Source organism: Myotis lucifugus, unplaced genomic scaffold (assembly GCF_000147115.1).
Source record: "Myotis lucifugus unplaced genomic scaffold, Myoluc2.0 scaffold_35, whole genome shotgun sequence".
Taxonomy (NCBI): domain Eukaryota; kingdom Metazoa; phylum Chordata; class Mammalia; order Chiroptera; family Vespertilionidae; genus Myotis; species Myotis lucifugus.
Window position 1 is genome coordinate 2,364,468 of NW_005871083.1, and position 24,007 is coordinate 2,388,474.

Consider the following 24,007-nt stretch of genomic DNA (forward strand, 5'->3'; position numbering starts at 1 on the left):
CCACCATATATTCCCATGAATTTCCTTAGAAATGACCTAATACATGTAAGAACTTATATAAGACAACATCTTGCACAGCTTTCTAGACACCCTCAACCCCAAATGGCCACCATTTCCATTCTAGAATGACTGCACCTTGAACTTCATCTCTAAAAATGGTTTAATTTCAAGATCGTAAGTTCCATATCTCCTCTCTGTTGCCAGTACACCTCATATTTACTCTTCCGCATCCCAGAGACCAGCTGGGCCGAGTCCTGCTCAGTTCTCTTTTTCCCTCTCGCAGGTTTCTCTGGGCCTTCCTGCTTTCATTCATAGTGATGCATTTTACAGATTCTGCCACCTCTCCTCCAGGGTTCCTTCTCCCTTAGAACTCTAGGGTCCTAGTCATGTATTCTGATATGCTGGAGCAGGTTCACAGATGATTTTAAAGGAAAAAGATTACTTAAAAGAAAAAAGTTTACTTTCAACATGGAGGTGAAATGGGCCTCCATAAGAATGTCAGTTGGCCTCTTAAATTTTAGAAACATTGTCATCATCTTGCCACCACTGTCTTCCTCACCATCACCTTCTTCATCACCATCTTCTTCATCACCTCCTTTATTCCACTGTCCTCATTTCTGAATTGCCACCGTTTTTATTACCTCTGTCCTCATCACCAATACAATACAAGATGACCAGCACTATCTAAGTGTTTTTCATTGTTGGCTCATTTAACATTCACAAGACCCTAATGAGAATGTAAACAGTTAATGTTCTCGTCTCTTGTGTATGGTCAGTAGGATTCAAATCCAGGTCTGGTCCAAGAGCCCACCCCTCTACATCTTTGTTACACTGCCTCCAGGAATTCTGGCATCCCTCCTCAACAACAACCACAGCCTTTCAGGAACATGTTAGAAAATTTAACTGCAAATTTACTTTATCCAACATTGGACAAAGAGTCCTTTGGGACATGTATGTAAGAGAGAGAGAGAGAGAGAGAGAGAGAGAGAGAGAGAGAGAGAGAGAGAGAGAAGAGTTTGATGCTCCTTCTAGCTACCCATTCCTCTCATTTTATTACTTATGTCTCTTTTTTAAAATTGATTTTTAGAGAGAGAGAAGAAAGGGGGGAGAGAGAAACATTGATTTGTTGTTCTATTTATTTATGCAATTAGTTGCTTCTTGTATGTGCCCAGGTGGGGATCGAACCGGCAACCTTAGCTCTAACCAACTTAGCTACCCGGCTAGGGCCTTATTACTCATATCTCTATCTGAGTTGAACACCAGCCCTGCCCTGAGGGAATCTCAAGCTCACTGCCCACTGTCTATTTGAAGAGAATTTTTGTGCTTTTGTCAATATTCATAGGAGAAGAATATATTTTCCATTATGCTGCTCAGGGTTTTTTACTTTACATTTAGAGATGTTAATTTTTTTCTTGAATTCAGTGGTATTAACAAAAACAAACAATGAAAAATAATTTCTCACAATATTTAGTCCATGACCACGCACACCACCCCCCACCCCAGTCACAGGAGCCTCTTTGAAATAACTAATTAATCTCACTCACCTCATAACTTTGATAGGTTTTCTTATTTTAGGTTTGGATTATCCAATTTCTATTTTCATTACTATATATATATATAATAGTATATTTTCATTACTATATATATATAATTACAATGTGCCTTGAACTCTGTTTTTGAAATAGGTTCACCAGAAATTCTGCAGATAAACCAATATTCCCGGTGAATATTCCATGGGCCATTAGTTCAATGGGACATGATGAGGTGGCCCAGGAAAAATTATTCCCAGGCCAAATAAATCTGAGAAAGCCTACAGCCCAAACCAACCTCTCTTAGAGAAGCACACAGCATTTAAAAGCTACCCAGAAGTCATGCGGTAAAAGAAATTTTTTAAAGGATTCAACTCAGTATTCCCCACATCTGTTTGACCCTGAAAGCTCCCCTCACCCCCTGCCCTACAATGGTGTAACTAGTGGAACAAATTTCTTGGAACACCAGTTTGAGAAACCTGGGGAAATGTGCAATCTGTATGCAGTTACAGGAACACTGCATGGGAGCAATAGAATGGAGCCATCAGCTACTATGGACTTTGCTGTTTGAGGCTGGAGTCCTGAGTGCCCAAGACTAGGAGAGGGCTATTTCCTCCTCTGGAATGAGTCATGCAGGGCTGCAGTAGGAGAGGTCACTGGGGAGCCAGGAGCTGGGATAGTCCCTGGATTCTTGAGAGAGGGGAGGGGCAACTGCAAATGCAGACCTGGGTCTTTTCTCTGAATGCCTGGGAGGGTGGGGACCTCAGGGCAGATGGGAAGCACAGCACTGCAGTTGGGATCATGGCTCCTGTGGAGCTGGGCTCATATCCCATTTCTGCTGTTTACTCAGCCCAGGACCTTGGAGCAGATTCTCTGAGCCTAAAATAAGCTCCCGCATTGGTCAAAGGTCAATGAAATTAACCTTACACAGTTTAATAAGGCAATGGATGGGAGGTGGAGAGCCTGTGGGGAGGGGGATGCAGAGGAAAGGCTTGGCCGATGGATGGCAGGGCTGCCTTCATTGATTCTATGCTCTTGGTCAGTAAGAGGGGTGTCCAATCCTTTGCCCTGGCCATGACCCGCAAAGAAACCATGATCTTAGCACATTTCCATTAGATGCATAGTTGATACAAATTCAGCAACTGAGAATGTAATTTTGTGTACTCAGCCTGTCCCCAAAAATTGCTCCTTTGAAATAATGGGAAACAACACCCATGATCCATAATCATAAAAGCATAGGAGCCCAGAGTAAATAATGGCTCTCCCAGACAAGCCAACTCGGTTGTTATTTATAAGCTTCTAGGCCACCTTGCTATTGCCAAGAAAATCTGCTTTACCCTTTTGCAGCTGTTCTGTCTGGTCTCTGGATCTATACTTGCTGAAAAAAATAGTTATTGTTATGCTAAAATCACAATGGGACTCACATCACTCACGGCTAAATAGCACCGATAAAACTACGAAAATGGCATTTTGGCATTGAAAGTTATTTTCTCACAGACTTTAACAAGATTCAATGCTTTTGTTCTCATAATGCTCTGGTATTTCCAGCTTTGCAAAAAAAAAAGATAAAAATATGAAATAGTATTCTGGCATAACATAATCCTTTCTCCAAAAGGGAGGGTTTTGATTTTGCAAACAGGGAGCCAGCAGGGGCTGTGTACAAAGAATTTAATATTGATCAGCAATCATGGCTGTGACCGCAAGGGTAGTGTTAGCAGAGGCTTACTTACCTCTTTCTTGGTGAATTCTGGTGAGTGGTCATTTTTGTCATCAATCAGGATTGTCGCTGTGGCTGTGCCTAGTAATCCATAAAGCTGTCCAACCATATCTTGAGCCTCGATGATCAACTCATACTTGGGATTTTCCATAGTCTACAAAGCAAAATCACAGCAGAGAAGATGGTATTTAGATTCAAGTAGGTAGCAAGCATATTGCTTGAGCTGCCTCTGTGGCCTCCTCCATCGAGGACGGGCATCTTTAATCAGTTACAGCATTTGTACCTGTGGTGTATAAATACCCCTTGGATTCTCTCCAAAAGGAGGTAGTCACTATCCATAGACTGGAGTTGGCTGTGGGGTAGCATCTATTTTCTGTTCTTCTTTAAGGGAACTTTTGACACATTCCAAATTGTTGCGTTTCTGAGTTTGGGTATACATTGCATGTTTGATATTTATGCCCACACATTTCATTTCATGGCAAACTCATGAAACTGACCTCAAAATGAGATTTAGGACAAAGATAGCAGCATTAGGAACTCATGCTTACTGAACAATAGGATGGGCCTGGCATTGAATTCCTATACTTTTCAGAAATCATTGTTAATCTTGCCAACAAGCGTGCTAAACCACATTTGTTGTTCCCATGTTACAGGTGAAAAAATACCAACTGAAGTTTATAGTCACTTGTACTGCACTTCTTTCATGTCAATTTTAGTCATTAAGTTTTTGGTGTTATGTTAAATTTGGGAGATGCATTGTAATTGTACCATGATCTGATAAGTTAATCATGGCAATATTGCATTATTGTTTTTCAATGTACACAAGTTTTTCATTTGAATATTTGACAGATATTTTGCTACCCTATTTAATCATTCAGAACAACTAAGTGGCCCTGATCCCAAGATGAAGAAGAGTGCAGTGGGTGGAAAGCAACCAAGCCTGCATTCACATTTTTTTCTGTTTTTCTTTCTTAATTCCTTTACCTTTTCACCCAGCCTCCAAACACTCCTCCCCTCTGACAGCTGTCAGTCTATTCTCTGTGTCTGTGAGTCTGTTTCTATTTTGTTTGTTAGTTTACTTTGTTCACTGAGTTCCATATTTAATTGAAATCATATGGTACTTGTCTTTCTCTGACTTGTTTATTTCAGTTAGATACAGACAACAGTATGGTGATTACCAGGGGGAAAGGAGGGTGGGGGAGGTAGAAAAGGGTAAAGGGGGATAAATGGTAATAGAAGGAGGATTGATTTGGGTGGTGAACACACTATGTAATACACAGATGATGTGTTACAGAATTGTATACCTGAAACCTATATAAAGTTTATTAACCAATGCCACCCCAATAAATCCAATAAAATAAAATAAAATAAAATAAATAAATAAAAATAAAAAAAATAAAATTGCCTTCTGTGGTGGATTTGCCTGTCTTGGTCAACTAGGACACCATTCTGGGAAGGCAGCTTCCACATTTCCTATGGGGACCTTCTGGTCACTTATTCTCTGCCCATGTAGTGTGGGTTGGATTGACTTTTCCCACCATCCATCTGGCCAACTTTTGGAATGAGCCCTGATTAGAAGAAATCAATACGTGCATGCCAAGCCAGGGGCATAATGACTAGTCAGGCACAGGCCGTGTGCTTGACAGATGAGAGAAGGAAGCCCTGTTTCCCTGTGGAAGCATTTATCCCAGGAGCTAGATGAGCCATCTCATGCCATAGCAGAGGTGGGTTGAGGGATGTCTACCTGAGAATGAAGCCAGCCATATCCTGATAGAAGTGATTGCTCTGGAGACACTCCGTCATGCCATGCCTGAAGCCAGTCTTACCTTTGGACTTCCAGCTAATTAGGGCATTAATTTTTCTTATTTGCTTAAACCAGTTTGGATTGGTATCTTAATCACTCACCCAGAGAGTTCAAGTTGAACCACCTTCAATAACAAAATAAAAGAACTTTATTTTTTTTTTAATCTAAGGTCCTACCAGTTGCAAAAGTCCTACCAGTATAACGGCTTCAAAACCATTGCTTATTCCAACCAATAATTAAGAAATACCATGATAAGCAAAGAACAAAAACACAAAGGGGATCTATAATTTCCTTCTAAAGCTAAAAGTTAACATGGGGATTTTTGCTAGCTCAGTGCTCACTGTCTCCCAATCTTTTAAGTATTCTTAAAGGGTAGCAAGCTGTTTGCTCCCCAGGGAACCTTTACTTGGTTGTTTCTTAACTAAGACTTCTGAGCTCCTATCTTAAGGAGCAGTAGTTCTGTTGGATGGTTGGAAGGCTCTACATTCTAAACTCTAGTAGATGAATGGGATGCTGATACACTCCCTGAACAGGTTACTCACAATGTACCCTCCAACTTTATTGTAACATCGTTTAAGTTTAAGGCCTGACAATTGGATACACATACATAGGGTGTTCCCCCAAATGTATACACATATTTTGGGTAATTATAAAGGTAGTGTTTATGAAAATACATTTCATTTTCAAAATTGAGCTATCAGCTGTTAAAGTGTGTATACAGTTTGGGGGGACACCCTGTATTTTGTGAAATGAGCTCCACCAGGATGGAAGGTCACAGAATTCTCTCATTGCTGAGTGCAAACAGAATTTAGCACCAAGCCAAGCTCTGGGTAATTCTGGTTCTGCCTGATTCAGTTGGCACCTCTCTGTGAAGGCTCCTGAAATGTCATCTACTCTCAAGTCGAAGCTGGAAAACCATCAGCCTAATGTAAGTGACTTTCTACTTATCATTGACAAGTTGAACTGGATTTACTATTTGCCATAAATTTTATAGCTGGAGGATAATGAAACCAATAAATTGGACCATCTTCAAAATTTTCCCCAAGTGTCTCTAGACACACTAATCACTACTCAGTTCTAATTTCTTGTATGACTTTTTTACTTTTGTAATAATATATTGCATATTTTGGGAAGCACGTAACCATAAAAATAAGAAATTATGTAGGCTTTTTTCTGATATTCAAGAGATTATAATAAACTTAATGTCATTTTCTCCATGTAATATCATTTATCAATATAATTCCTTGACATTACTTTAAGGGTTGCATAAAATATAATATGCTAATTTATAATTAACTTAATCTTCTATTATTAGAATTTAGAAGTTATTTCTAGTTTTTTAAATTTTTTATTTATTGTTGCCACTATTACAGATGACCCCCATTTTACTCCCCTTTGCCCACCTCCACCCAGTCCCAGCACCGCCCCCTACCCTCTTTTCTGGCTTTCACCACACTTGTCTGTGTCCATGGGCTATGCATATATGTTCTTTAGCTAATCTCTTCACCTTCTTTTACCCAGTTCTCCCCACTCCCCTCCCCTCTCTCCTCCACTCTGACATCTGTCAGTCTGTTCCATGCATCCATGCCTCTGGTTCTATTTTGTTAGTTTATTTTGTTCATTAGATTTCACACATTAGTGAGACATATGGCACTTGTCTTTCTCTGACTGGTTTATTTCATTTAGCATAATAATCTCCAGGTCCATCCATGCTGTTGCAAAGGGTAAGAGTTCCTTCTTTTTTATAGCTGTGTAGTATTCCATTGCATAAATGTACCACAGCTTTTAGACAATCTAAATAACACTACAATGATCATCTTTATTCAGGAAGTTTTCAATATATTTTGACTTTTTTTTTTTGAATGACAGATTCCAAGACATGGAATTACTTGATCAAAGAGTACAAATATTTTAAAGCTCTTTTTTCATATTTCAATATTGCTTTCCAGAAAGATCTTACCAATTTTCATAGCAGTTCTACTAGCATGTTTAATTTATCTCAGGCACGACTTGTCCCTAAAGAATACCCAAGCTTGCTCCATGAAGCAAATTGGGGGATGAGTGTGATTCTATGATAGCTATCTCACAAGGTTGCCAATTCCTCACAGCAATCACTCTTCTCCAATTTGCAGTACAGGTTGCTATGGACATGCACTACAGGGCTGCTTCAAGCACTAAGGGGATATGTGCTGTGTTGCCTTTCCAGTGTCCTTCCCTTTCCTCTCCTCTGGTATCTATGCTATAATTCTTTTGAGGGCACCACCTCTTCTTCCATCTCAGCACAGGTGGAGTTAAGTTAGGTTTGACACTATTCCTGATCTAGGGATGGTCTTGTGGCTCAGGCCTGGACAATCAGGGCCTCCCATTCCCATGTCCATGGGATGAGCGAGTAACCTAGGTGAGGCCACCTGGGGTTGAAACTCAATTCCAGAACACATTTCTTTTAGAACTCTTAGGTAAAGATGTCCTCTTTCTGTTGGGCTTGAAGGTGGTAGGGCATAAATCTGGAGCTGGTAGTGGCATTTGCAACCACACAGAGAAAGTCAGCCTGAGAAAGAAGATAACCTAGAACTGGGAGGTAGAAATGATCGTTTTTAAAAAACTTAATTTGTGCTTTTTTCAGTCATTTTGAAGCCAGAATTTATCCCTCAGATTTTGTGAGTTCTGTGAGCTAATAAATTTCTCCTTTCCTTAAAACATTTAAATAAGATGTTCTGTGAGTAGCAACAAGGAAATCTTGACTAATGCAACTAATATTATGACCAATTTTCTGCAGAAAGTATAAGAGCTATCAGATCATGCTACAACATCACAATAGGCTCCTCACAACAACATTCCAATAATTTCATGAGTACATTTTAAAAAACATTTCTCCCTCCACAGAAACATATTTTTGATCTGAGAATATTATATTTTTTCATTAATTTATGCATCCATTTAATTAGAAGTTATTGAATATCTACTCAAAATATTGTTCTGAGTGTTGGGGACATAGGAATGAAAAATCAGTGTTCCTTTCTTCAGGAAGCTCAGGGTTGAGGACAGGATATTTACATATAACTGCAGCAAAATAGATTCACCACTAAGCCGACCGGATGCCTGTTTGTGATAGCACAAAGGAAAGACACATTGGCTTAACTCTCTGATAGTTTAACAAATTTTATAAATAATTAAAAAAAAATGAACCAGCCAATTCCCATCTCCTGAAGTAAATAAAACTTTATGACTGCAATGGGAAATATATTGATTAACCTAGCAGAAAATCAATTAGACTATTTAGTAGATAAATTGCAAGGCTTGCAATGAGATGTTCCAAAGGCTCAATTTTCTGGCAAACTTAAGGCTACCATTAAAATGTTTTTACTATTGAAAACATACCCAATTATTGTGAGAAAAATAGAAATTAGACAGTCATTTCTAAAGTGGAAAGGGGGATTCTCCTCCACCCTTCTCCAACCCCCACCCCATTTTCAAGAGGTAAATATTGTTATTGTAGTTTGTTGTCTCCTTCCTTTCTCCTACACATCACACACACTTTATATACACTCATATCATACAAATGATAGCATTCACACAGCTGTACAATTTGTTTTAGCATCTCATTTTCATCTCAGTGCTTACAGGTCTGTCTCTTCATTTTAACAGCTGCTTAACAGCCCACTGTATGGATGCATTATAATTTATTCAGTCATTCCTTATTGGATGGCCATTTGAGTTGTTTACAAGTTTTCATTTTTAAAAGATAAAAAAGTCCATGGGCCTATCAGTATTTTGTGTGTTGTTTCTGTAATAAACATTATTGCTTTTACAATGACAGCAACAACCAAAACCAAACAATAACAAAAGCAACCACCTTTGAGATGTAAAGACCTGTGAGAAAATGCCACCGGAACTCCGAGCTCTCGTACAACGGGAGTGCCTTCCACTCACAGTGACCTGCTTCCCACTCCAGCAGAGCCTTTCCCAGGAAGTCTTTCCCAATCCCTCCCTCCTGTAGTCACGCTTACTTGAACTATACATACATATTCATTGCTGTACCGCTCAGCAGTCACATTGCCTTTGTTGCTCTGCTGAAAAAACTAGGCAGCCCACAGCTGCCCCATTCTCTGGGAAGGACCATTGACGCAGAGAAGTAGGCCCTGGTGGCCATGGGTCAGGTTGGTCTTTCTTGCATTCACGGACTGATTCACAGGTAACTCCCTAACCCTCCTGGGACAACTGGTTTCTGGGAATATGAAATGTGGAACCAGGCATCACAGAGACAGAATGTAAGGGAAAACTTCTCTCCTCTCCCCACATTGCTCCTGGGCCCCATAGAGGGATTTCTGCCTTCTTAAATGTTTTGGGAGTAAACCTACCACTGTGGTGTTCCTCTCTGCGTGTGCAGAAGGCACGCCTCTGGGGGATGAGACCTCCAGCTGTCCAGCTATTCTGTCACTTGGTGAGTGAACTGAACAGGGGGCCGGAAGCCCTGTTATCCTCTCAAGGCCAAACTTCAGTCTCCATGCCAAGAATCTCACCGGATTCGTGTGTTTATTTCTCTCAGTTGGTTTGAGGCTCAGATGGGAGATGTGTGATCAACTCCAATACAAAGAGCCTTTCAGGCTGAGTTAGGCTGAAGGCGCTGCTCTAACCAGAAAGAGCCAGGCTCTGCCGCTGAGAGCTGGGGCTGTGCCCGCTGCTGACTTCAATCTGTCCTCGATTCTGCAACATACGCCAGTGTTTGTTCAGGAGATTCTTTCTGGCACTGAAACCAGCCAGACTCAGTTTCAATTGTTTGCCACCAAACGAACCTGTGGTGAAGCCAAATGTTACTTGTTCACCAAATCCTACTTCCTTTGACTCTAGGGCACATAGCTAGACTATAACATGAACTCGTGGGACCTATTCTGGACAATGGAATATGGGAGAAGTGATGTGCTGGCATGGCTCCTAAACCGCCCACAAAAGCCTGTGTGTTTTCTCTTTCCCAAGCAGGGAGAACCCTGCATCTCTAAGTACTATACGGAGCAGAGCCCATTCACTGACCTGCTTTATAGACTGTGGCATGAACAAGAAAGAAGCCATTCCTTAGTTGAAGGAAGTCGGCTACAGTGCTTAGCCTACCCTGACTAACATAAAGGCCTTATTTCCTGTTTGGTTTTATTTTGAATGCCCATTTACTATCTTCCTAAGTAAATGACAAAGTTTTCAAGGGCAAGGACAATGCCTTTGACCCCCGCACCTAGCCAGTATGTAACACACAAGGTGGGCAATTTACTTTCATTGTTGATAATGATGATATATTACTGTTTCCCTGAACTAAATTATATCTCAAAGGTCTGAGCATATCAGTGGCCTTTCCAAACCAGAGTCATTTATTCTCAGGGAATGGCTTATACGTTGGGGAGCTCTAGCTCAAGGAGATAGGATTTTATTTTGACCAAGAAATGCACTGTGTCAAAACTGGGAAAATTAAATTGGCTGCTCTGATTTCATTTAAGCGATCTGATCTGTAAGACACAGCTAAGAGAGTCAAGCTGCTCTCCTGGTCTGGATTCTGCAGTCATGCATTTCTACTGCATTTGCTATCTGCTCCTGGGTGTCTACGAGCTCCCAGTTAATATATATCCTAGAAACAAAAGGAAGATGGTGTGTCTGCAAGAAAGAGCCTCGGGTATATCTCCACGGACACACGTCAGGTTCACTGAACACACTGATTTGAAAACCAAACATTTCATCTTGAAAAAAGAAAATCAAGCCGTGTCATTAAATATGGCACATAATCAATCACTGGACCCTTGATGTTTTACACAGCGACAGCGACTTCCATACAAGTATGCATTTAACGGAACATTTATCACTAATAACAAGCATAATGGTAGCTGTGGGGGGAAATCAACGAGTAAATGTTACATGGAAAAGGTTTTGCCATTAACCCGTGCAGTGCCCCATCCTTCTCTTGTATCACCTTAAACCACGCTTCATGTGTCTCTTGGCACTTTGTCCACTGAATTTCTTTCCATCTACCCCAGCTTTTCTTCCTTTTGACCTTTCTGCCTCTACTTCTTCCTCCAGGCTGCTTCCTGCCCATTTGCTGCTGCTCATTCTTTATTGCACTGAAGCTCCACAAAGGCAGAGGCCTTATAGCAGAATAGGTGGTTGACCCTTTGGCAGGGACACTCGAAATTAGATCAATTACTATTATCCTGGCTCCACCACTTAGGAGCTAAGCAATCCTGGTCAAGTTATGAAGTTCTCATAGCCTCAGTTCCCTTACCTGCAAAATGGGGAGAATAGTACTACTTTCAGGGTAAGTGAGAATGAAAAGAAGTAACACAGTGCTAAGCACAGAGCCTGGCATATGTCAATGCCTAATAGGCGGCTGCCATTATTATGTAGTAGACATTTGGAAAGTCTTCTAAAGATGGGTCAGAGCTAAGGGTGGCCCCTAGGAACAGTCAGAAGGAGCTGAATGCTGTCAACAACCACTGAATGAGGCTGGAAGTGGTCCGTCCCCAGTCGAACCTCAGCTGAGACTGTAGATTGTGGACAAACACATGGGTTGCAGTGTTGTGAAAGTCCATTAAGCAGAGGACATAGCCAAGCCATGCCCAGACTCCAGAAAACAGAAACTGTGAGATAATAAGTATCAACCGTGTTAAGTCATTAAGTTCTGGGGGTAATTTATTATGCAGCAATAGATAACTAATACATCCCCCCCAGCACTTATCATAGTCTGTAATATTCTTGTTTATTGATTACTTATTTATTGGCTATCTTGACTCTGACCATTTGAGCTCCACAAGATCAAGGACTTGTCTTGTTTAGACATTTATCTCCCAGCTATTAATTTAGTGCCTGGCACATTGTAGTTATGTAATAATTAGTCAATCATTGATATATTTTTATAGAATAATGGATTACACAGAGCCACGTGCTCATAAATGTTTAACAGCAGAGTCTCTTGATTTTGTAGTGTTTGTCAATTCTGGTGGTTTAAATATTTCTACCATGGCTGATTGCAAGCTACCAACATGATGTCACTGAACGCATAGTTGGAAAGAGATATCCACAACAGTTCTTGTGAGCCAGTAAGAGCTTATCCATTGTGCTTTAGTTGTCAAGGAAAGCTGTAAGGTTTTTCCCCCCCAACTAATCTCCTTGTTGTCTAACATTTGATGTACGGTTAATAAGAAATATTTACATGAGATTTATAGCAAAGATATAACATAATTTATTCATTCATTCAACAGCTTTGTCCAGATAGGCTGGGCAAAGCAAGACTCCTTGTTATATGGCACCAGAACAGGGACCACATTCTTCTCCAGGTTGGCTGCACCTGACACCTGGCCTATAAATATCGCAAACAGATTGGCGAAAACATTATCTGAAGCAGAACGAGATGTTGTCTGTCTGGAGTTTGATTTATCCACTCTGGTCACATAACACTGGGGATAGGTAGTTCATAAATTCAGCAGGACCTGCATACATTCCCTCACAAATGTGCCTTATTCCCAGTGCCTGTGCTGTATGGCAAGTGGGTTTGACTTGTGGTTGTCTGTGGGCCTCCTGACACCTTGCTCCTCAGTGCTAATGTGAACATTCGTGTTCCTGGCTGTCACCTGCTGTGTTTTCACTCCCCTGCTGGCATCTGGTGGGTAAGGAGAAGGCTGCAGAGCTCATTCCTCGAGATTTACTGGTTGCTGACAAAGCCAGCAGGGTGGGCAAGCAACAGGGGAAATAAACACCGATTCTTGACTTATACAGTTAGAATAACCTAAGTGATACCAAAATCAACAAAACATTTCCAGGAGAAGCGTACATTTTCCGATGTTACTGACGAGTTACAGTAAGTGAACTGCCAATGGCATACCTGGAAAAATCACCCCCTTCAGACCAAAAGTGGCAAATATTTGACATTCAGTTTGATTCCACTAAAACCTTTATATAGTACCTTCTAGGTTCAAGTAACTCTGCTAGGAGGCGATGAATGACAGACCCTGCTTTTGGTGCATTTACATTCCAGATAAGTGAACAAAAAATAAGTGTGTAAGGTCTGATGAGATGCCAACAGTATCAAAACATTGCCAATTAAGGTCCAGGTCAAGGGAGTCAGAATGTGGGGTGCCAGGGAAGGCTATGTGGAGGTTACTCAATTTACCAAACAGTAACTGAGAACTTATGATGTGTTAGGCCTTGTTCTATGTAGTGGTGACAAGTAAAGGGAGCCAAGTCTAGTGGGAGGGACCCCGATAGTTCCAGTAGAATAGGATAGGAGTGAGAACAGAGTATTGTGGTACCACAAAGGAGAGACAGCCCCACCTAGACATGGGGGAGGGAGAATTAAGGACTCATTCCTGCCAAAGAGAGTGTCCTACTATAGAATTAGATGTGGGGTCATGATGTGGGAGTAAATTTCTATGGAAGAAGATAGGAGACTATTCTGGGTTGCTATTCTGGGTTGCAGAGGGTACTGGCCCAAAGGCAGGGCCTGGGCAAGGCTGGGCAGGCCAAGTCTCTCTCTAGAAGGCCGGGTTTTGCAGAGTAGGGTAGGGTGACAAGGCTCTGTTTCCAGAAAGCAGCAGGGAAAGTCCTTCCCCTTTGGAGAGGCATCCATGGCAAGCAAGTCTTTGCACTCGTTGATGCTGGAGGGCTGGGTTCTCCTCCACCTCATGGTAGAGGCCCATGGCTGGTCCCAACCCCAGGCTCAGCCCTTGGCTCCTCACACACCTTGAGGTGTATAAGATGGAAGGGGAGACAACGAAAGTGGGACAAGCAAATCTCAGCAGTGAGGTGTGAATGGGAATGACCTTCCCAAAAACACAAGGAGGGGACAGGGGAATGTTATTCAGAGGAGCCTCAGCCAGCCCAGCTGGAGGCGGTCTCCGGTGACCCATATTTGCCGCTGTGTGAAATCGGGAAACTGATGTTCCCGCTGCTCACCACGCACGCTCCAAAAGCAAATAGCTTTCCTTGGGTTTCGATTTATTACCATCTAAAATGCCATTCTCTGTAAGGGTAATAAAAGATAATACGTTTTATGGGGGCTCCTTATGTTAAGGTTTTACAAAACCTGTTATTAAATGATCTGCATAGAATCTAAATGAATCTTACTAAGTTACATGAAAGAGCGAGGTGGTTTTTTCCCTTTTCTCTCCCCAACCAAGTGCGGTTAGGAGGGCGGCGGTCTCTGCATGTTCCCTAGTCACACAGGAGAAGGTAATGCCTTTGTCAGACTTAAAATTGTGTTCTGCTGTGTAATCGGCTTCACAAAGTTATATACTGATCAAAACGTCCAGAAAATTCAATTACTGACTCCAAATGACAAAAGCCCATGAGCTCACCAAGGGTTGGAGGCTGTTTCTAAAATTAGGTTCTAAATGCCCATCACTTAGAGCAATTTCAGCTTTATGACCTTTGCCCGTCGGTCCTCTGCTGTTTATGGCCCCTGTGCATTAATTTCAGGAGCTTAATCAGTATTACCTCCTCCACTTTAGAAAGTGCAGTCTGAGCGGCTGCAGCAAGCCTGATTCGTCCACCCTTTCTTAGAACTCACTCCCATTCGGAAGTGCACCCCGAATCAAATCTGCCATCGGGGTTACTTATAATCAGTACTCTATGTTTTCCCTTAAGTCAAATGCATTTTTATGCAAAGCTTACTTGGGTTTGGAGTTCTATTGCAGGCAATAATTCCAGGTAGCTTTCGAAACCCAGGAGCCCACTGAGAGAGTAATGAATCAGCAAATGACATCCACCTACTCTACCCGAGGATGGGAAAGCAATTCGAGACATTGCCTTTATGCTGTCATTGGGTTATACTCTTTGAAAATAAATTGAACTAATTCTAAATCATCCAAGGAAAAACCACACAAGATGGATTCCAATTACGGCACTGCTATTGTTCCAAAAGCAAATTCACATACCAGGGAGCAAGGCAATACGGCTCGGCCATGGGTTCTTGGGAAGGCTCTGCTGGCGATTTCATGCCGGCACAGCGAGTCCTTCTGGGCACCTTCCTTCAGCACAGTTTGGACAAGCCCACCTCATGCACCGTGACCCCCTGCCCTGTCCTCAGGAGGCAGCCCTTTTGTGATCTTGGCTCCACCGTTCACTTTGTTCCTGAAATTGTCTTGGCTCTGCAGACCAGAGCTAAGCCTATTAACATCCTTGAATGTTCCTGCAGCAAGGAACAGGAAGTCAAATGTTACAACTTAACATTTGGTCCTGACCTTCTCTGGCTCAGCCTCACTGACAGACAGAATGTTGATCAAGATGAATGTGTTTTTCCTTCACGAATCATACAACCCACAAATATGTCCTTGGAGGCTCCTTTTAATTTTATTTAAACCAACAACAAGAAACAGAGTTTTCCGAATTCCCTTCCGCTCCTCCCCAGAGTCCTTTTCAAAGTGGAGGGGACTGGAACTCTATTGCCAGTTCTTTTGGAGGGAATCCAAGGCCTTAGCTCCTGTCCCAATGGGGTCAGGCCTCAGCACCCCCGGGTGAAAACACGCCTCTGTGCCTCCTGCTCCCTCCTGGCTCGAACCCGGGCCTGTGTTCCTCTCTGCTCTAGTCCATAGGCACTCAATCCTTGCCAGTCCAGCTGGGTTCCACCCAGACCCTCTGTCATTATAATAATCATGACTACATCCATTGAGCACTTACTCTATGCTGGAAACAGAGCTCAAACCTTTGTGTGAATTCCTCAGTGGATCCTCATGACACCGCTGTGAGGTGGGTAAGACTGTCATTCCCACAGTACAGGTGAGGATTCTGTTGCCCAAGGACACACAGTTTTTACATGGTGCAGCTGGGACTGGGTCCCAGATTCTTGGCCCACAACCTACACTCCTAGTTGCTGCGCTCCGAGTCTCTTCGTCACCTACACAGTAGCCCAGAGCCTCCCTTCGAGGAAGCCTGAAGATTCCACACGGGAACCCATTTCTCAGCGTTCACACCAGCCCTGCATGGGTTGGGCTTGGAAGGATGGGAGCTTTTTTGGGATAGGTCGCCAGTCACCGCCAGCTCTTTGAACAATCGCCGCTGAGTCGCTAAATGTCTGCCTTCTTCCTGGAGACCCTATTTATTCCCACAGCTTATTCTACCCACCCCTATTGATCCCGACAGCTTCAATTACCATCTGTCTCCTTTATGTCCAAATCTCTCCTAATTCCCAGATCCACACTTCTAACTGCTTGCTTGACATTTCCACCTGAATGTTTTACAAGCACTGCAAACACAGCATGTCCCAAAGTAAACGCAGTGCCTCCCCAGCCAAGCGCACTCCTTCTCTGCCCTGGTTAATGGTGTCAGCCTCCACCCAGGCACCAAACCAGAAACCCTGGTATCCTCTCATCCCCACTGATTCTCTCTTGAAAAGGAGTCCCATGATCTCAACCTCACTATTTCCACTGCCGTTGTCTTTGTTTTAGTCACTGCTATGTCTCACGTTGGCTGCTATTTCCTGAGATAAGTAGAATGTAAGTTTGGAGATACTTGGGAAGGGGTTCCAGAATGCAGGAAGGTGGAAAGAGGCCCTGGGTTACCAGCATCAAGCCCTTTAGGGGGGAAAGACCAACCAGGCCAGCCCACTCTATGATGTACGAGAACTCATCACGGTTGGCCAGTGGGAGATTTCTCAGCTAACTTTCTGTGTTCAAAATACTGGCCCTGAAGCATCCCAACACTGTACCACTACATCCTACAGAAGTCCCTGGACACCACTTAAGGGAGCCTGTGGGCGGTCCATTCACACCCATGTCTTCACAGATGCTGTTCCCTTTGCTGAGGATGCAATTCTCTACATTCAAAGTTGGCAAATTTCTACTATCCTCAAATGTCCATCTAAAATGTCACTTTGTCTTTCCTGAAGCCTTTACTGAAATCCCAGACTAGAAAGACTGCAGAGCTCTTTATACAGTTCCGTTGTAGCGCACGTCACATTGTGCCTCATGGACCAAAGATCTCTGTCCCTTCCACCTGCCACTTGTTGGTTCTTTGCTTCTGCTAGCTTGTGGCATAGTGAAAATAGTTAGGCTTTAAAGCCAAAATAAAGTGACACATTTCAGCTTTGCTTTGTAACAGCTGTGGGACTGTGGACAAGTCACAACCTCTGATGCCCAGGTCCCCCGGTTCTGCAAAAGGATGCAGTCTTACTTGCACTCCAGGACTACCGTGAGGGTAGAATGGGCTAACCCCTATACATCACTAATCCTGGAACCCTGTATACAAGTGAACTTAGCAAGAGGAAGCTGTTGTTACAGTCAAAATTACAGAATAGTTGCTCACTAAATCCTGGACAGGTACAGGAGCTTTTAAATCAAGGTAACTAAGAATGGTGGTTTCTCAAAGTGAAATGAGAGTTATCTCCATGACCTAAGGTAGGTTGAATGGTGGCCCACAAAAGGATATGTCCACGTCCTAACCCCCAGTACCTGTGAATGTGACTTTATTTGGAAAAAGGGTCTTTGCAGATGTAACTAAGTTAAGGATCTCAAGATGACATCATCCTGGATTTAGGATGGGCCCTAAATTCAAGGACATGTATCCTTAGAAGAGACAGAAGAGGAGAGGCAGAGAAGGCATATGAAGACAAAGGCAGAGACTGGAGTGATGAGGCCACAGCCAAGGAAGTCAGGAGCCACAGAAGCTAAGAGGAAGGAAGGATCCTCCCCTTGAGCCTTCAGGGGGAGCACAGCCCTGCTCACACCTTGCTTTTTGTCTTCTTGTCTCCAGGACTGTGAGAGAATAAATTTCTGTTGAAAATCACCTTACTTTTGGTAATTTGTTACCGTAGCCCTGGGAAATTAATACACCTGTTAAATGCAAACCCAACCAAAGATCCTCTCATCAGGGAATAGAGAACATGCCTAATACTTAGAGGTTAGTCCAGCCGTGGGCAAACTACGGCCCGCGGGCCGGATCCGGCCCGTTTGAAATGAATAAAACTAAAAAAAAAAAGACCGTGCCCTTTTATGTAATGATGTTTACTTTGAATTTATATTAGTTCACACAAACACTCCATCCATGCTTTTGTTCCGGCCCTCCAGTTCAGTTTAAGAACCCATTGTGGCCCTCGAGTCAAAAAGTTTGCCCACCCCTGGGTTAGTCAGACTATCCTAAATCTACCCTATAACTTCATGATATGGTAGCTTTGGGGTCTTAGTTAGGAGTGTTGGGAATTTTATATTTTCAAGAGAGAGCTCAGTCTTCAGGAAACCCTGTCAACTGTGAATTCCACTCACATTGGCTGTCAACACACTCTCTTCGGTTAGTGGTGGCTCCACCCAGTGGTCTGGGTAAGTATCCCAAGGCTGGGGATGAGAGCGCTCCTGAGAGTCCCCGGCCACCCAGGCCCCCGCGTGTCCCACTGGCCCTCACATGCAGCATGCTTCAGAGCAGGCAGTGAGGTGGGAAGCATCCATTTGTTCTTCAACGGGAAAACTGGGGAGAATTCAAGGGGCGGGGGGGAGTAGAATTGCCATTAGCCATTTGTCTCAGAGACTGAGAAGGGAAAGGCTGCTTTAGAAACCTGCAGGTAAGTCCACTAATTTTACCAGGAATTTTAACTACATGATTCTTTAGTTCCTAGCATGACGTTAGGATTCTAGATGGGCTCAGTGAATGTGTGTTTTCCAGAATACTGCTGTGAGCTTCAGGAGGGATGGACCTCATGAGCTGTGTGATTTTTCAGACAAGTCATTTTGAGCTCCCAGCCTCAGTTTACTCTTTGACAAAATGGGCTAGGGCTAGCAAAAGTAAATTCCAAGGCCATCCTCCAATTTCATCGGAAGACTAGACTGATGAAGACATCCAGCAAAAGTCTGTGTGCATTTCAACTTTTATGTGGTCTACACATCGTACATAAAATGCCTACAATGGGCGGTATCTGCCTACCTACACACACACGTTTCTAATGAAGAAAACACAAGTTACAAAACAGAAGCAATGGTATATGCTGGGTGAAAAGAAACATTCCTACTTTTTGCACTGTGGCAGAGGTAACGGTATGTGTTTACTTAACTATTCCCCCACAATTAGAAATGACCATGTTACTGAGTCCTGGCCACGGGAATGTGGGCAGAAGAGATACATGCCACCTCCAGGCTTAGCCCACTGAACCTTCTATGCACAACCTTTATGTCCCCTTTTCCTGGGGCCACCTTGGGTGCCACCTGTTGAAGACCACAGGTATCAATATGTATATATGTCCATGCACATATATGCATATATGTATATAGATATCTATCTAATTATATCTATAACTATCTATCTACACATACACAAATGTTAACGATGGTTAGTTCAATATGATGGGATTACAGATAAGTATTCTTCTTTTCCCCCTATTTGGGTTATTCATTATATATACACACATTCTACTAGAGAATTGTATGGTTTTGGTAACAAAGCAATACATTTTGTTTTACAGTATTAAAAAGGAAAAGCAAACACAAAAATCTCTCCAAAGGGATGCTTATGGCATTTGATCTATAGTCTTAAAACTTTTTTTCATTCATTCCAAATTGTATTATGGGCCTAATGTACTAAGTCAAGGGTCATGTAACCCAGAAAATATCTGCATAAAGCAAAACAGACATCAGCTGAGCATTGTCCTGCTGAAGCAGCCTGACCATGCCCACAGGGCTGGCAGGGGTCGCCATGGAACCGAGCATCCGGGACTCTACTGCTCTCCTCTCACTTATATCATAGCTAGTCTCCTACCAACCCACAGGCTTTGGGTGAGAAACCGAGGCTCAGGGGGGTTCATTCATTCATTCCACAAACATTTTCTGGTGGGGATAGAGCCACAGACAACAGTCACAAAGATCTCCTTTTCTTGGAACTCACGTTCTAGATGAGGAGACATTGTAAACAAGATGAACAGAGATAAATGCTTCAGGAAAATAAACTAAATAAGAGGGGGACAGAGCATCCAGGAGTGAGGGTGGAGACTCAGCTTTAAATAAGGTGGCCTGAGAAGGTCACCTCTGATTAAAGCCATGAAGAGGTTGAGGAGGAGCAGCAGGGTATCCTGGGATAGAGCAATCCAGGCAGGTGAACTAGAGAGTGCAAAGGTCCTGAGGCAGGGGCGCATGGGATGGGTATTTTTGTCTAAAATATTTAATAAACGCTGAAAGTAACTCTTGAGTGCTGATTTTCATTTTTTCTCTTCTGCTCTATTGATGCTCAGGGCAGTAACTGTTTAAAATAAGAGCAAATACCGAGGAAGTATTTTGGACAGACAACTTGACTGTAAGCTTTATGAGGCCAGAGACCACACCTGCCTTCCAATGCCCCACTGTTATTTTTGGAGGAGGGAACAAATGTAGTTGTGATTTTTGTAAGAGAGACAAAGATTTTCATAATTTCAAAGAAAAGAAAAGGCATGTTTCTGTTAATGCCAGCTGAAATGCAATCTGCTCAAATTTCATTATAGATAAAAAATCAAAGGCTGGGATTTTAACAACATAAAAGTATTTTTAAAATAAACAGAATAAATGGCACCATTTAAGGAGAATGTGCTTTTCTTTCTTTTATAAACATTGACGCCCACAGACAGAGATCTGTTATCTAACAGGGATGCTAAGTGTTAACATCCAGCCCAACAACCAACGCAAGCATGTGGCAGTTCTCAACTTCAAGACCATGGGAGTTTTAATAAGAGTGTAAAAGAAATGGGAAAGCAATGAAACGGGAAGAAATGAAGACTGGGTGGTGTGCATTGATCTTGGATTTAGAACCTTCCTGATCCATTTACCAAGTTATCAATTTGATCTCTCTAAATTGTTCACATCTGTCATCTTCTTTCCAGTCTCATTGCTTCTCCTATGTTCAGGCACAAAAAACAGCCTCTGTGGTTTCTCCGAGGCCCATCTCATCCCCTCAAGAGCATCTTCATCACAATTGTATTTCTAACACTCAACTCTGATCCCTCAGCTACTTGTCTCTAATTCATGCCATGGCTCCCTATGACCACCAGGATACTGACTCTGTGGAGTGGCACTAAAGGCCCTTGGCAATTTGTCCCTCTCTGCTTGCATTTCCTATCATGCCTCCCCTCATTCATTATCTACCAGGAATACTTGATCAGTGGCCAGTGTTTCTCAAACATGCCATGTTCTCTCCACCTCTATGCCTTTGCAAACACTGTTCCCTTTGCCTGGAACAGCTTCTATCCACGTGTCCCCAGGCAAGACCTGCTCATTGTCTAAGACTCAGTTCCCATGTTACTCCTCCGTGAAGCCTATCCTGATTCTGCCACCTCTATTTGGGAGGTCACTTTTCCACTATCATCATCTACCTAGAAAGGCTGCCATGAGGATTGCGTTAGAGGCTGCCTGCAAAATGCTCAGCACGGCATGTAGCGGACACCATGAGCTAGACAGAGTGTGTGTGGACTGAGGGGAAGCTCACCTCACTCAGCCTCACTTTTACATCCATTAAATAGGGAGAATAACAGCATCTGTGAGGACTCAATGAGATGATATGTGTACAACATCCAGTAGTGACATTTGTTGACACATTATTACTGCACTCGGCATTCTCTCTTACTGTACCGTTTCTCACTCTGGATTGTGCCCTATGTTTACGAACCTGTAAGCTGTTAGAATCACCTACGTCTTTCATTGTCATATCTCCGACACCTAGTAAACTGTTGGGCATGTAGTAGATGTTCATTAATCATTAGCCGATGCCTGAACATACGTCTACTGCCCTCTCCATCTCTCCAAACCATACCTGTCCTCGAGGGCTCAGCACGAGTGTCTCCTCTCATCTAGAAAGCCTTTCCTCCTTCCTGGCAGAGGATAGCATCTGCTTTTGAACACCCACAACATGGTGTGTCTCTCACATTTGTCTGTTTCCAGGTGACATTTCAGCCTGGAACCTCAGGGGTTATTTAAATTGCCACCAGTCTAAAAGAGGTGGCGTGCCTGGGGAGCTCTCATCTGCCAGGTACTCGCAGCTGGGACTGAACTCGGAGCCCTAAGCCCAGCACGCTTTCACATCCAGGAAGATGCCCTGTGGCTATGAGAAACTGATGCTTTGACAGAGTCTGAGCAAATCAAGAAAGGCTGGACATTCGTCCCCATCCAGGAATGGCCGGCCAGCAGTGTTCTCACAGACGTACCATTAAACATCCTCATAATGCTCCGAGAGAAAACTACTCAAATCCACCAAGCATATAGCTCTTTGCAGCCTGAAGATTGCTGTTGTATAAGCCAGAGGCACCCACATTAAAAATAAATGCTTAGTCGGAGAATATTTAATGACATGGAAAATGTTTCTATTACATTGTTGAGAGAAAAATCAGGTTATAAAATTGTCTGAATACTGAAATCCCATTTAAAAATGTATTTATATATGCACAATTTTTAAATAGAGTAGGATAATTATATACAAGATATTAACAGCAATTATCTCTGAATGATACGGTTATGCATTTTCTATTTTGTCCTCTGTGTCCTTTTCTAATTTTCTATTTTTTTTTTACAATAAACACATTATTTAGTGGTCAGAAAAAGAATACATTTTATTAGCAGAACAAAAATGTAGGGTTAAGGTGCTTGGGCCGTGTCTATGTGATTCTGCTGGGTATATGTGGCTTGGATGTGGCCTCTTCCTCTTCTCTCCTCCTCACCCCTCTCCCCCCCCCGAGGGAGGGGGCACCAGTACAAACCCATGGCCCAGGCTTTGCTTGAACCAAGGTGTGATAATCATTAGTATTTCCAACAGGGGCACCTGTGAGGACCTCACATGACAATGGAAAGAGCGTACTAAGTAAAGAACACCAGCTCTTGCTGGCTTTCTAAATGTCAGTGTGCAGACCTGCACATTGATATCTCAGCACACACACGGACTTCTCCAGAGGGCTGCCCCAACAGCTGGCTGGGGTGTGAACCAAGAATTCAACTAAATGTTAATTGGCACCGAGGCGTGACACGAGGGTCCTTAAAAGACGGTGCTGGGAAATTTTGTCTTTTCACGTTTCCTTCCTTGCTTCTTTAATGTGGTTGGTTATCCATAAACCATGAGGAGGGTCTGGTCAGTGAGTGCAGCAGGACAGCGGCTGTCTAACTCTTTCCTTTCTGAGACATCCATTCTCCACATGGTTTTCTGTGCCGGTCACTCACCATGATGCTTAATGTTGGGATGGAAATGAAACAGTGCAACCAACCAGCAGGCTGATTATAAATACAAAGGTATTCAGAGAAATACAAATTGGTGATCAAATAAAGGAGCACTTGATTGCTTTGTTCACAAATGCCAGGTAAATGTCTGCCACTGGGTTTATTAGTCCTTTCATCACTTAAAATATAATAAAGTAGACATTCTGAAGAAGGTGAAAAAACAGCCTACAGAATGGGAGAAGAGATTTGCAAATCATATATCTGATAAGAGCTTACTATCCAGAATATATAAAGAACACTTACAACTCAACAAACAACAACAGACACACAATGCAACTAAAATATGGGCAAAGGACTTGAATAATTCGATAGTTCTGCCAAGAAGATCTACAAATGGCCAGTGAGCACATGAAAAGATGCTCAATACCAATAGTCATGAGGGAAACACAAATAAAAACCACAGTGAGTGCTACTTCACACCTAGGATGGCCTTACTAAGAAAAAGGAAAATAAGTGTTGGTGAGAATAGAGAGAAACGAGAGCCCTCAGACACTACTGGTGGGGATGTGTTCTTTACTTGGAACATTCTTCCTAGTGTAACATAAGGTCCTCATAGATGCCCCTACTGGAAATACTAATCGCCGTCACAGCTTGGTTTCCAGCCACTGTGGAAAAATTTGGCAGTTCCTTAAAAAGTGAAGCATAAAATTATCATATGAGCCAGCAATTTCACTCCTAGGTATATACTCAAAAGTACAGAAAACAGGTTCTTAAACAAATACATGTACATCAGTGTTCATAGCAGCATTATTCACAATAGCCAAAAGGTAAACAAACAAAAACC

General features: G+C 42.6%; 1 protein-coding gene across 1 annotated transcript in view; it reads right to left on the reverse strand.

The window, feature by feature from the left end:
• Positions 1-24,007, reverse strand: part of CDH13 (cadherin 13) — a 990,542-nt gene that overhangs the window by 139,196 nt on the left and 827,339 nt on the right. The window contains exon 8 of the mRNA XM_006087037.3: positions 3,260-3,400. Within this exon, the coding sequence (XP_006087099.1) occupies positions 3,260-3,400 (141 nt within the window). The remainder of the gene's footprint in view (positions 1-3,259; positions 3,401-24,007) is intronic.